At 43.5% G+C, this 15,551-nt stretch overlaps 1 protein-coding gene across 1 annotated transcript in view; it reads right to left on the bottom strand.

Annotated features, from left to right (window-relative positions):
• FBXO10 (F-box protein 10) overlaps positions 1-15,551 on the bottom strand; it is a 251,646-nt gene that overhangs the window by 45,703 nt on the left and 190,392 nt on the right. Inside the window, exon 6 of the mRNA XM_082265221.1 lies at positions 7,223-7,375. Coding sequence (XP_082121347.1) covers positions 7,223-7,375 — 153 coding nt within the window. The remainder of the gene's footprint in view (positions 1-7,222; positions 7,376-15,551) is intronic.

The raw sequence follows: 15,551 nt of genomic DNA, 5'->3' as shown, positions 1-15,551 counted from the left end.
CTATTGTGCCAAGTTTGGGGGAAATTGGTTCACATCTAAGCTCTTTTTTGTACGTTAAGCCACATTAAGCGCCCCAAAAAAAAGAGCTTAATGTCCCCAGTTTTCCGTGTGGGAGACCAAAATCAATGAAACCTCCAGGATAGCTTTGGGAAGTGCAGAACTTGGGCTGTGCAAAGTTTCAAGACAATTGGTTGAGGTTTAGGCACATTTTGGTACGTTAAGCTCTTTTCACATTAAGCTATGCGTTTTTATGATTGCTAAAAAGAGCTTAATGTGAATTACTTTTGGTGTGATTTACCAAATGATCTGAAATTTTCAAAATATGTTGGAATTGATAGACTCTTCTATTGTGCCAAGTTTGGGGGAAATTGGTTCACATCTAAGCTCTTTTTTGTACGTTAAGCCACATTAAGCACCCCAAAAAAAGAGCTTAATGTCCCCAGTTTTCCGTGTGGGAGACCAAAATCGATGAAACCTCCAGGATAGCTTTGGGAAGTGCAGAACTTGGGCTGTGCAAAGTTTCAAGACAATTGGTTGAGGTTTAGGCACATTTTGGTACGTTAAGCTCTTTTCACATTAAGCTAAGGACATTAAATGTTTTAGTATTGTACAAAAAGAGCTTAATGTGAATAACTTTTGGTGTGATTTATCAAATGATCTGAAATTTTCAGAATATGTTGGAATTGATAGGCTCTTCTTTTGTGCCAAGTTTGGGGGAAATTGGTTCACATCTAAGCTCTTTTTTGTACGTTAAGCCACATTAAGCTCCCCAAAAAAAGAGCTTAATGTCCCTAGTTTGCCTCCTGGAAGACCAAACTACATGAAACTTCTAGGATATATTATGACAGTTAAAAACTTAGTCTGTGCAAAGTTTCAGGGCAATTGGTTATGGTTTAGGCACTTTATTACACATTAAGCTACATTAAGCCATTTTCACATTAAATGTTTTAGTATGTCCCTCAATTTGCACCATGCATTTTTCCACCCTACAATTTTATTCATTCTGCTGCAGGACTAGCTACTGCAGCTGTGAGCTTGTTTTAACTCTTTCATAGCCATGGCATGTACTATACATCATGGGCAGCAAAAAGGTACACTAGGTAAAGAAAAGTATCACCCGCTTTAAATAATCACATTTTGTTGCTTTGCAGCCTGAAGTGAAGACAGGCACAGGTTTTTTTTCCAGATTTATTTACGCAGTGCAACTTATAACGTCCAAGTGAAAGCTAGAACACCAACATATCAGAAAAAAAATAAAAATAAATAAAAAACAGAATCACCGAGTTAGAAAAAGGATCCTTCCCCTCCTAAAAATTACTTACTAACTCAATCAGGTGTAGCTAATCACCTTCTCAATGCCACAAAGCCATTTGACTTTCAACTGTGTTCATTGTGATTAGCTCAGCATGAAAAGAGCTTTCCTGGAGCATTTCAGCCTCTGGTAGTGCAAATGTAGCAAACAATCAACTATGGGGGGCAAGGCACTGTCAACAGATCTCCAGTATAATGTGAACTGCCAAACATTTAAAGGCCTTATCAATGCCTAGAAGCACAGTGAAGTCTATTATTCATGACTGAACTTTGCCAAAACGCATCTTGAAGATTTTGAGGTCACATGGAAAAAGGTGTTATGGTCAGATGAGACTAAAATTGAATTATTTGGCCTCAACACCAATGATATGTCTGGCAGAAATCCAATACAGCTCACCATCCAAATAACACCATTCCTACAGTAAAGCATGGAGGTGATAATATCCAGTTATGGGTGGTGTTTATCTAAAGCAGGGACTGGAGCACTTCTCAGGATAGAAGGAAAAATGGATGGGGCAAAATGCCATCAAATTCTTGAGCAGTATCTGCTGCCCTTTGCCAGAAAGTCATCATAGGAAAAAAGATTTACCTTCTAACATGACAATGACCCAAAGTACACAGCAAATATGACCACACAGTGGTTGAAGGAGAAAAAAGGTGAATGTTCTTGGATGGCCTAGTCAGAGCCCAGACTTAAACCCCATTGAAAGTCTGTCTTGAAGACTGCAGTCCACAAACAGTTTAGAGGCCAGTTGGATATATCGACTCAAATCTTATGCCCCCCACGGGCTTAACATAGATTGGGACATCAATTCCTTTATCAATAATTCTTGAATGATGTTTAGAATATATTATACACACTTTTGAGCATATTTTAAGTAAGATTATATACTCATATCTAACTCTCCTTGAGAGCCCGTTTTTTAATAATTTTTTAAATTTTTTACATATTGTAAATTGTATTTTTACATTTGTGTATTGTTGTTATTTTTATAGTGTTTTATTTTGCAGTATGGTCGGAGTTCCCTGCCTATTTGTTTTCTGCCAGAAGATGGCGCTAGTGTCCCCCGTGGCTCATTGTGACCATCTTTATATATTGGCTTTACTAGCTCTTTTTGGGCTTAAAATTTTTTTGTTTTTTGATATCTGATTATTTCCTCACCGAGTGGATATGGAATACTAGTGTCTGTCTTGATTGACACAGGATATACTGTGCGGTAATCTGTGGTTCCGTGTGCTGACACGCATGTGAACCGCATATTGCATCCGGATATCCTGGGTGAGGTTATTGTTTTGTTGTGCATGGGGCTTATTTCCGGTCCCGTGCTGTGACACGCATATGGACCGCATTGTAAAGCCCGGATATCTTTGTGATATAATTCCCGTTCCGGTCGTTTGCATATCAAGTGTCTCACTTCCGGGGTCGGGACCTGCCCATCGTCCTGCCCTTCCCTCTTTCTCTCAGCGTATAAATGACGGACGCTTACCGCAGGCCACACCCCCTGACGACGTCAATATCTGACAAAACGCGTAGGAGGAGCCTGCGGTGCGTCACGCTGTGTCCACGAGGGAGACGCGGCGGACATTTTTTCGGCAGGAAACAAGCTTCAGGGACGCTCCGGTCCATGCAAACCATATATGCCTGATATTATACTACCAAACGTGAGTTGCCACTTGTTACTTTGTGTTTAATAAAGCTGAATATACAGTATTACGCTATGGGAGTTGTCCCCTTCCTTTACATGTAATATCATCTAATTGGGAGTGAAGCGGTCAGTGAAGGTGCAGACACCGGTTAACCAGTGGATACTATACAGGCTGAATTTGATCTCTGTCATGGGGGTCAAATCATTGTGGTAAGAGGCCAACTTATATCTTGGTGGCGGTTCTCTTTACACATGGTGATTGGAGTTTGGAGTGTCCTTAGGAGCACCCTGTCTTGTCCTACCTGGAATTCGATTATACGGATTTGGACTGTCTGTTTTTAAGGACTTTGTAGTTCTTCCATCATATTCAGTGCTAGCGCCACACCTGTTTGCTTTTAATTTTCATGAGGATCTACTGTTCTAATTCATAGATCAAAGTGTTGGCAGCTCATTCATTTATATATTTTCTTTGATTTGCATTTTAACCCTAATTTTAGATGTGCGCAGCATATTCCACAATCCAGTCCGCAAACAGTCACCATCAAATTTAACTGAACTTGAGCATTTCCGCAAAGAAAAGTGGGCAAATATTGCAAAGTCTAAACAAGCAATGTTAGTAGAGACATATCTCAACAGAATAAAGACTGTAATTAAAGCAAAAGGTGGTTTAAAATAATACTGACATAAGGGGGTGATCCTTTTTCAAAGTCAGTGATTTTTTTTTTTGTTATAAGTTGCAGTAAATACAGCTGGATAAAACAAACAATGTCTCTGTCTTCATTTCAGGCTGCAAAGCAACAAAATGTGATTATGTTAAGGGGGGTGAGTCTTTTCTATATCCACTGTACCTTTTTTCTGCCAATGATGTATAGTACATGCCATGGCAATGGAGGGTTAAAACAAGCTCACAGCTGCAGTAGCTGGTACTGCAGCAGAAGGAATAAAATAGCAGGGAGGAAAAATACATGGTGCAAACTGACCTTAAATTGACAAAGGGGGCGATTCTTTTCTATACCCACTGTAAATGTGACTACATGGTAAACGCATCTCACAAGTGGCTTGAAAAAAATAAGTTTGGGAATTTTTTTATTTATTTTTATCTTTTAGAAATCATATGTACATAGGTGGATGCAGCATTAGTCCCTCAGCAAGCTCTAGGACTGAGAACTGAGCAATCAAACACAGCTGATTTGTCAGTTTTCAGTGAGCAAAGAGCTGCCGATTGTCACCGGCTCTCTGCTCTCTCTCCCCCCTCGTGCTCACTGCAGCACTGGGCTGTGGAGGGGGTGGGAGCAGCTGACTCAGGCTCTTACTGAGAGGCTGAGCCAAGTGCCAGTTCAGGAATTTGGGTGGATCCCAACCATATTGTCGCAATCTTTCCCCAGCCTGGACCAGCTCTGGCTCTGGGCATCAGCCCACTATCTGCTGAAAACAGGTCACAGGAGGGCAGAATGAACTCCACTCCTGTGATCCACAGGTGAAGTATAGCCAAATGAGCTTTGGCTGTACTTCTCCTTTAAAGTTGGATTTACACGTCCATGTCTATTTTAACTGCATTCCCACAATATTCACCCAGGATTTACAAATTTCTGCATCTGAATCCAACTAGAAAAATGTGTGAATCTTGTGTAAAAAAAATGTATTAATAGACCCCCTTAGTGTGCTCTAATCCTTCTATACCACTCCTGACAAGTAACACTGTCTGTCTCCACTCTGTTGAGATCTCTGCTGCTCTCAGTGCTGCACAGCCTCCTCTGGAAAATCTTCACCTTTGAGTCCTGCTTCTTCCATGCATGCTCATGGTGATTTCAGTTATTTTTAATAGAGGGAAACAAGACAAGCATGTAGCTTGTCAAAAGTAATGAGGTAGCCTACACTGTTAAGTACACCAATAGTGGACTCACATATTAAGATGCTAATACTGGTGGACTCACATATTAAGATGTTAATACTGTATCCAGGAATGATCTTCATTCTAACCGAAAGAGGTTCTATACTTAAAACCTAAAGTTTGGTTGTCTATCTGGGATTAATTAGCATAATTTAATGTCGATTTTCCACACATGCAACAGAGCTTATACCCTCTCCATCATTCTTGCCTCACTGAAGCCTATTCAGTTTCATGTTCTACCCCCTCCTACTTATGATCACTGGACTATGCTGATGGTGCATCAGGAGGCCACGTCTAGGTATAGAAAGCACTGTCCAGTAAAAGCTTGCACCTCTACTAAAATGTAATGACAAGGCAACAGCCACAGGGCTCATAGTTGAGGAACCATACAAAACACAAGGGTTAAGACACTGTTTAAAGCCTAACTCCAGGTAAAGTAACAATCCTCCCTTGCAGTAGGGTTGGCCCCACGCTGCAAGAGTTGAATGCTCATTAGGTCTAGTGGGCCGCACAAAGCAGTTTTAATTACATGATCCTCTCTCCCAGCAGCCATACCTCCCCTTTTCTCCCCTACGCTTAAGCAGTGGATTGTCCTTTAGTGTCCCCATGTCCATGGGCTCTGCATTGGACTTTGTGACATCAAAGGATTTGCAACCACTGAAGCATAGATGAGAAGAAGCTGTGGGGACCAATCTTACCACTTGGAGGGAACCTTCAGCAGCAGGTGATCGGGTGGGTAAAAGTGCTTTCTGCCCCCCTCTAGACCTAAACAATAATTTAACCCTCGCAGTGCAGGGGCAGCCCACTTCAAGGGAGCTTTTTTCCTTTCCCTGGAGTTTAGCTTTAATGCAGTAGATGTTATTGTGGAAGTATATTTGTATAAAGTGCAATGTAACAGCTACAACTATTCTTAGGGTGCAGTACAGACAGTAGGTGAAGACCTGCAAACTACTGTGAACAAGTAGGGGAAAGCTGCCAGATCACCTAGCTTAGATGGTAGGGCAAGAGCTGCAAAGAATGCAACGATGACAGTAGGAAGAGAACTTCAAAGAATGCAGTGTTAACTATAAAGAGTGCACATCAGTAGTTATCTTTTCAGGCATATCTCTCACTGAAACACTGGAGCTGTGTGGAGACAGAGGGAGTAAGGGGAATGAGTCATTTGTGTGTGTAAATTCAAGCTACTGGGCTGTGTGAAGAGGATGTTTAACAACAAAGGAGCTAAGGAGACTGAGGATAAACAGGTGAAAAGAGCTTAAAGCTCCACCTGCTGTCTGGACTGAAAACTACTCAATATGCATACATACATTCAAATGCAATATTTCTTATTTACATTAATACAAAACAGAAGAAAACATTGTTTGACATTTTACTTTTTTAGTTTGAACCATAATAAAAAAACAAAAATCAGCAATCTAAGCATTTCCTTAAGTAAACAAAAAAAGAGAACTGCTGACAAATCCTATGAATAATGCTTTTTTTACTGTCACTCCCTTATGTATATATTAGTCAGATACAAGAAGAACATGAGGCTACAGTGATTTTAAAGAGAAGCAAAACAAATATATTTTTCACTGTTGTTTCTATAGTTACACCAATGCAGACTAGGATGTATGCAATCTTATGATGTTTAACCAGATCACATTCAAATTCATTGCAATGGCTTTCTTAAAGTACCATAACTGATGCCATTTGTTCAAGCACCCTCTTTGTATCTGTAGCAATTACTGAATCCATTGAAAACCTCTCACTAGCCTTTCTACATCACTTCACTGCCAGAAAATGATACTGTTTAAAAGCCTTGCATGCTAGTAATATCTGGTTTGAAAATGAGGTGGCAGAAAAGATTTTTTTTCCCCTGCTCCCTCTCTCTAGTATGTGAAATTGAACATTTATTTTCAAAGCACAGGAAACTGTGATCATAGCTCTGATCATGTAGAAAATGTACTAGGTTACTGCCATTTGATGCCCCATGATGCTGTGGAGTGCTCACAGAGAGCACAACATAATACAATCACTGTCTAGACAAAACCTAATTGGTTAACCAGTATGTCTCAGTGTTTGCCTGTCCTTGTGCTTTCTGTATATTCAAGCGCAATAACATGCATTCAAAAAATAAAAAATAGGAATTTAATGAAAATTATTAGCCATCGTGACTCTCGTTCTAATAATGTGGAGGTTGCGTTTTTAAAAAAATTCAAAACCGATTTCAACTCTGCAAGTAACAAGAAATAACTCATTACAGATGTTCACTATATTGTATCATCTAATAAAGATTTATATACCGGTGTTTTAGATGCACGAAAAACATACTGTACTTCTTTTGCATCTCAGCAGTAGATTAACTAAAACACGGAAATATAACACGGTTTACCATAAATGGTATTTCCTTCAATAAGACCTTTTCCTCGTTCTCCAACAACCACTCCATCCGAATATCCACAGCATATAAGATTACTTCTGAGAACTGGATCACCGCCTCTCCGGATATCCACACCACCCCACTGATTTTCACGGATGACATTTTCTGTTAAATGGTAATTAAAAAAAATTATTTGACATTTTACATTCAACACAATAAACCTAGCGATGTGTTATCTTTTTTCCTATGTACACCTTGTGTTCCTGCTGTCTGCTCTCTGAATCAGTTCAACTACATATATTAAATATGCACAATCTGGATTATTTAGAAACATAATGAAACAATACAAGGGCATGTGCTAGTTTTATAAACCTAGATGAATCCATTATATTTCAGCTAACTGCAGCTAGGTAAAAAATGTGTTTTTGATATTGGCAACTGCATATTGCACCTTGCTTTGCTGTCTTTTTACATTTCATAAATGATAGACGTCTTCCTATTCTTTGCTTAAACATGGCGGACTGATTGTGCATTGTTCTTCATTTATGTTTGTTTCACAAAAATTGACTAATGAAGTTACTAAAATTGCACTGTCAGCCAAAGCTTTACTTTATGTTTTTTGGACACAATGATGAATGGTTAGAATCTGTCAACTCTTAATGTTGACTCTGTCTATACTTGGGAGATATCTCCTGACTTCTATTTCACAGAGACATGACAGGAGTGACAATCATTGCAAAGTGAGGGGAAACCCTACCTTTGACAGATGTTACTATTGGAAGATTTTCCCTTAGCTCCTGTTCCAGTGGCAACTGTAAAATTTAGCAATACATCTCACTTTCTATCCTTTTAGCAATGGTTGCCAGGACAATTGGCAGGGGTGAAACCTTTCTATAGCCTCTGGTTTTGTTTCTTTGCACTTTAAGTAGGGTATTCCTTACTTGTTTGAATGCACAAAATAGAACTGGATATCAACATTTATACAATAGCTAATAACACAAGAGGAAAAACAAACATAGTGATTCAGCGCTAATGATCTGATGTAACGGCAGCTAGCAAAAAAGCGTAAATATACATACACTGAAATACAGAAAAAAAGGGGGGGGGGGGGGCTTTGCTGCGCTTCAGAAAAAAAATGGATTTTTGTAAGAACTTACCGTAAAATCCTTTTCTCTTAAGCTCATTGACAGACGTAGTCTTCTTGATTCTCAAGAGCTGGGTTATGTTGTCTCCGCAGGAGTAGGACTAGGCAGAATGACAAAACGTTCTGGCTCCACCTTAGGGGCAGTCCCTGAGGGTATATCCTCCCTCTCTCTGCTACAGGGAATCAGTTCTGTTTAAAGCAGTACAGAGAATTTAACCCAACCCAACTCAATGATAGAGGGGCGGGTACTACGTCTGTCAATGAGCTTAAGAGAAAAGGATTTTACGGTAAGTTCTTACAAAAATCCATTTTTCTCTATCGCTCATTGACAGACGTAGTCTTCTTGATTCTCAAGAGCTGGGACATCCAGAAGCAGTGCCACAAATGAGGGGTGGGATTGACAAAATCAAATCCAATCTAGAAGGCCCAACCGGTGCCAAACTAGAAGTTTTAAAGGCTCATTATAAACAAAGAATGAGACTAAAGAAAAATTTTCCAACGGAAAAAAACCCTCGAGGTAGACCACTGGTCTCCTCAAATTGCGGCCTGCAAAACCTTGCGGCCAAATGAGGCATCAGACGATGCCATTACATCAACTTTATAATGTTTAGAAAAGGTATGCACCGACGACCAGGTAGCCGCCTTGCACACCTGGACCACTGACGCCTGATGGCGAAAGGCCCAAGACGCACTAAGTGCCCGAGTGGAGTGCGCCTTAACAGGGAACGGGGGCTCCCGACCCTTAATAGAATAAGCCTGCACTACCGTCTGTCTGATCCATCTGGAAATGGTCGCGGCAGATGCAGGCAACCCCTTTTTGGGTCCATCTGGGATCACAAAAAGTGAATCCGTCTTGCGAAACGAGTCTGTCGTTTTCAAGTATACCCTGATCGCCCGGACCACATCCAAGGAGTGTAAAGCAAACTCCCGAGGATGACTGGGCTTAGGACACAGGGAAGGTAATACAATTTCTTCATTCAGATGAAATTCTGAAACCACTTTTGGTAGGAAGGATGGATTCGGACGAAGAACCACCTTATCTCTATGAACCACCAGATATGGTGAACGACAAGATCATGCGGCCAGTTCTGACACCCTGCGTGCAGAAGTAATAGCCACCAAGAAGGCCACCTTCTGGGACAACGTGGGTAGAGGAATCCCCCTAATATCTTCAAAGGGAGGTTTCTGAAGAACCGACAACACTAAATTAAGATCCCAGGGGGGTAACGGCGCGTGCACTGGCGGAGCCAGATGTCGCACCCCCTGGATGAAATTCCGCACCAAGGAATGAGTAGCCAAAGGCTTCTGAAAGAAGATGGCTAATGCTGAGACCTGACCCTTGATAGTACTCAAGGCCAGTTTCTGCTCAACCCCTTGTTGCAGAAAAGCCAATATTCGACTAATCGAATAAGACCGAGGACGGAACCCCAAAGGTTCACACCATGCAATGTAGGACTTCCATGTGCGATGATAAATCTTTCTGGAAGTCGCTTTCCTTGCTTCAACTAGAGTAGGAATAACTGAAGCTGACAAACCTTTGTCCTTCAGCACCTGGGTCTCAATAGCCAGGCCGTTAAAGCCAGCGATCGTAAAGCAGGATAGAAGATCGGTCCCTGAGACAGTAGATCCTCCCTGAGAGGAAGTCTCCACGGGACGTCGGCCACCAGTCTGACCATGTCGGCGTACCAAGCTCGACGAGGCCAGTCCGGAACTACCAGGATTACTGGGATTCCTTCCTCCTCTATTCTGCGAAGAAGTCTTGGCAGTAACGCGAGAGGAGGGAAGGCATATATTAGCTGGTATTGCCCCCACGGGGCGATCAGTGCGTCTGCGGTTTCTGCTAGAGGATCGCGGGAGCGAGCCACGAATCTCTGAACTTTCCTGTTGAATCGTGATGCCAACAGATCCACATCCGGGGTGCCCCACCGTAGGCACAACTGGTGGAAAACGTCTGGATGGAGGGACCATTCCCCCTGATCCAGGGTCTGACGGCTGAGATAATCTGCCTGCCAATTCTCCACCCCCGGAATGAACACCGCAGAGATTGCTGGAACAAATCGTTCCGCCCAGCGAAGAATGCAAGCCACTTCTTTGGCCGCTCGGACACTCTTGGTGCCCCCCTGGTGATTGACATAAGCCACGGCCGTGGCATTGTCCGACTGGATCCGAAACCGAGCTGCCCTGGAGCTGCTCGGTCCAGTGAATCAGACAAAGTCTGATCGCTCTCAGTTCCAATACATTTATCGGTAACCTGGATTCTTCCGGGGACCAAAGTCCCTGGACAGATAACTGACCGAGAATTCCTCCCCATCCGGATAGACTGGCATCCGTGGTCACTGTCGTCCAATATATTGGCAGAAATGACTTTCCCTGGCTGAGCATCGGAGACCGAAGCCACCATACCAGAGACTCTCTGGTCTGTTTGCTCAATCGGATCTGATTGTCCAGGGATTCCGGATTCCGATTCCATCTGAGAAGAATCTCTTGCTGAAGAATTCGGGTATGGGACTGGGCAAATGGGACTGCTTCGAACGAAGCCACCATCAACCCCAGAACCCTCATGCAAGTCCGAAGGGAAGACCAGCTGTTGGACAGTAACAACTGGACTGCAGATTGAATCTTTCGGAGTTTCCCTACCGGAAGAAAAACTCTTGTCCTGACTGTGTCTAGAATTAGACCCAGATATTCGAGCCTCTGGGTGGGAACCAGAAATGACTTTTGCTGGTTCACCAGCCACCCGAATTCCTGTAAAGAAATCATAGTAATTTCTATGTTTTGTAGCAAGGTCTGAGGAGACTCTGCATGAAGCAGAAGATCGTCTAGGTAACCTAGAATCGATATACCTCTTTGGCGCAGAAGTGCCAACATTGGGGCCAACACCTTTGTGAAGACCCGTGGAGCCGTGGTGAGACCGAAAGGTAACGCCACAAACTGATAGTGGTTCTCCTCTACGGAAAAGCGTAGAAAACGCTGATGTCCTGCGAAAATGGGAATGTGAAGATAGGCGTCCTTGATGTCTATGGACGCTAGGACATCCCCTGGATGCAGGAAGGCTGCTACCGTGCGAATGGACTCCATTCTGAATCTTCTTATGTTGACGAAAGAATTGAGTGCTCTTAAGTCCAGAATTGGACGCACTTTGCCCTCTTTCCTGGGTATTGTAAACAGGTTTGAATAAAACCCTTGAAACCGTTCTGTCCAAGGAACGTGGACTACCACTCCTTGTTGTAGTAAATCTGTGACTGCTCTCCGCAGATCTTCTAAACGATCTGCGGATAGTCGGATATTGGAAGGGAAGAATCGCGCCGGTGGGAGAGATCGAAACTCGATCTTGTATCCTGACCTTATGACTTCGCAAACCCATTTGTCCGGGATTCTGGAAAGCCATGGATCCGGGAACCGGCGAAGACGTCCCCCCACCCCAGTTATGGGTGGGGGCGCACCTTCAGGCTTTGGATGGTTTATCTTCAGGTCTGGAGGGGGCGGGCTTTTGCTTGCCCGACCAACGACCCCTGACGCCTCCTGCAGGAGCTTTGGAGGACTTCGTTTTTTCACCCGCTGGACGAAAAAACCTCTTGTGAGCAGAAAAAGAAGGCCCTCGTCTTTGACGAGTTCCTCTACCTTTAAAATTTTGCGGTAAAAAGGTGCTTTTTCCACCGGTGAGATCCTTAATGATCTCATCTAAGTTGGCTCCAAATAGACGCTCTCCTGAAAAGGGGGTATTAGCCAATGCTTTTTTGGAACCTTGGTCGGCTAACCAACCTTTTAGCCACAGTGTACGCCTGAGAACCACTGCTGAGACTGATGCTCGCGCCATTAATGGAGTGGCGTCTAACGCCGCATCACATACAAGCTGTAACCCCTGTATCATTTGTTCCAACAAATCTGATACCGCCTGAGGGACTTCTTCTAAGTCCCGGCGTAACCACTTGGTCCATTCAGTTACAGCCTGCGAAACCAGACCAATAGCAATTATTGGTCTGAAAGCTGATCCAATCAAGGAAAACATGGTGCGAGACATAGCTTCTATCTTGCGATCCACTGGATCTTTAAAAGACGGAGCGTCTTCTAAAGGAATAACCGTGGCTTTATTCAATCTAGCAATAGGTGAATCCACCACAGGTGGTTCTGTCCATTTCTTAATAAGGGTTTCCTCAAACGGATAACGCCTGTCAATGCGTTTAGAAATATTAAAAGTGCGTTTTGGCAGACGCCATTCTTCTTCGATTGGATTGCCAAAACATTTGGGCAATGGAAAAACCTTCGCCACTTTGATGCGCTTTTTAGTCCCAAAAGGGATCTCAGTTTCAGCTATTTCTGATGGAATACCCTGTAACCTTAAAGTCTCTTGAACAGATATAATGAGTGCGTTTACCAACGCTTCCTCTCGGGCTATGGCGGATGCCGAAACATCCTCCTCACTGTCTGAAGAGACAGGACCCGAGACACCAATACCAGATGAAGTACCTGCAACTGCAGAAATAGGCTCAGAGTCTGAATCCGAGGTTTCAGATAATAAAGGGTTAGGCGGGGGTCGCTTTCTTGCGCCCTGTCCCTGACAAGCCACTTCCACCCGGGACACAAAAGTTTCCATAATAGCTGACAAAGATTCAATTGTCAATGGGGTGCTGGAGGATCCCGCAGACCCCTCGAGGGGATCCGGAGGAGATACATGAGTGGCAGGGTCCATGTTAATACAGGACACCTTTGCCAGCAAAACAAAAAAACTTTTTTTTTTTTTTTTTGTGTGTCTCCCCCTAGCGCAATAGCGCCCCTCAGAGTACCTGCTTCTCGATCCCAGAGAGAGAGAGAGGGACCCCCAAGGCTCACCAACCGATGCAGTGCAGTTTCCAACAAACTGCAGTCAGCGTCTGTCTTACACAGACTGGAAGGAGCTGTTTGCTTTTTCCCGGGCAGAAGGCGTGGCTCCGCCCCCTGTGTATGCCTTCCGGCGTTCCCAGCCCTCCACGAGGTAGCTGGGCTCACAAAACATGGCCGCCCCCATAGAAGAGACATAAGACTCCAAAAACATGGCGGCCGGCGTGACCTGAGGACATACATGCATTCGGTCTACGGCAAAATGGCGGCGGACCGCCGATATCGTCCTCCCAGCACATCCACCTGCACTCTGCTAAGAGGTGACATATGGATCTACAGAGATACACTGCACATAAGGTAGGATTATACCTCCTATGTCTGCTGTAATGTTACAGTCTGCTGGGTAGAGTGTTAGCTCTTGAACCAAGTCCACTTCCCACAAACACATGCTGTATTACAAGGGGGACTTGTAAGTATCAGATATATACTGACCATATATGGAGGGGCCCATAATATATACTGCCTCATAATGAGGAAAAAAGGGAACGTTTACTCACCATACCGAACCGACAGGCACCCTCTCTTCACAATACCCTCTCCACCGGGGTGGGGGTTTGTGGACGCCTCGACTCTCTGGTACCTGGCGTCCAAGCGAGACTTTTAACTCGCAAAGTCAGTCCCTTTACTGGGACTCCGTCGCGGCCGACCCAGCGCACTGGTCTGCACGCGCTCGTAGGCAGAAACCGGGGTGACCACTGGATCTCAACATCCAGCCCGTCGCCCGGCCCCGCATACTTACTTGAATATGTCGCGGCCGACCAAGCGCAATGCCATGGTCTGCGCGCGCTCGTAGGCCGGCTGGGGTGACCACAAGTGTCGCCCAGTCCGGCATTTTTGCTTGAAGATCTCACAGGAAAAAAACACTGGAAAAAACTACCTAAAAAATGTCTTTTTCTTAAAGAAAAAAAGTCTTGCCAGGACCAAAAGATCCCAGCAAGGAACTTAGGTCCTTACTCCTGACTAGACAGAAAAAAACTGATTCCCTGTAGCAGAGAGAGGGAGGATATACCCTCAGGGACTGCCCCTAAGGTGGAGCCAGAACGTTTTGTCATTCTGCCTAGTCCTACTCCTGCGGAGACAACATAACCCAGCTCTTGAGAATCAAGAAGACTACGTCTGTCAATGAGCGATAGAGAAATTATATTTAGTAAAATACAACCAAAATAATCCCTGTAAGGGGAATATACTAAGATATAAAAATTCATTCATAAGATGTGATAAAGTTCATGAATGAATCCCGGTGCAGATGATGAGAAAGGGTTCATGAACGTTGATGTATCCACCACCAATGAATGAAATGCACACTCACCAGAGCCATGTGCTATCTATATTATAGTACAGCATGAGGGTATAATTCAACAAGCATTGTAGCCTTTGGACATCGAGATATTCAACAACATCCGATCTCAGGAACAAACTCCAAAAAGTTTATCCTCTCAAGACGTCATATAGGATTATAATAAAAAAGGGGAGAGGCTCATGGTACAGTACGAAAAGATGTTTAAAATTTATTAGGTAAAATTTGAGTAACACTGACAGGAAAAACAGTGTACATGAAAATAATTGTAAAATAAATGACAAACAATCAAAGGACTCACTCACAAGCCACCACTACAAGATGGAGTGATGGCTGGACCTTAGGCGTTTGAGATAATAGCTCTACGGCCGTTTCGCGTCCCACGCATCATCAGGAGCTTTGCATCTACCATCTCAAAACACAACTATATATATGACCATGTTAATTGGGATCATGTCATTTCCGGTCCCTCACAGCACAAACAAAGCAGCACCGCATCGTCACTTCCGCCCTATGAATGCGAGGAGCGGAACTTCATTTCCAGTCCTTCGCAGAACAAAACAGCAGCATATCCTCACTTCCGCCCTATATAGCATAGTGACGATTCAGTGCTGCTTTGTTTGTGCTGCGAGGGAGCAGAAAATGACGTTCCGCTCCTCGCATTCACTTCACACAGCAACACATCAGACATCTTTTTATATTCATTATCTGACAGTATTAAATGCATTCTTTATATCTCTACACTTGTTTATTTTTAATCCTCAGCAATTCTTTGCAATGTTATGTATTTTAATTATGGGACTCCAAGAAAATGGTGGTGAAACCGGAAGTCGTATCCCCCCCCCCCTCCCCACACTGCATGTTTTTTGGTGATCCCAATTAACATGCTCATATATATAGTTGTGTTTGAGATGGTTGATGCAAAGCTCCTGATGATGCGTGGGACGCGAAACGGCCGTAGAGCTATTATCTCAAAAGCCCAAGGTCCAGCCATCACTCCATCTTGTAGTGGTGGCTTGTGA

Source organism: Pelophylax lessonae (assembly GCF_965119305.1).
Source record: "Pelophylax lessonae genome assembly, chromosome: 1".
Taxonomy (NCBI): Eukaryota; Metazoa; Chordata; class Amphibia; order Anura; family Ranidae; genus Pelophylax; species Pelophylax lessonae.
This window is presented reverse-complemented; position numbering and strand designations above follow the sequence as displayed.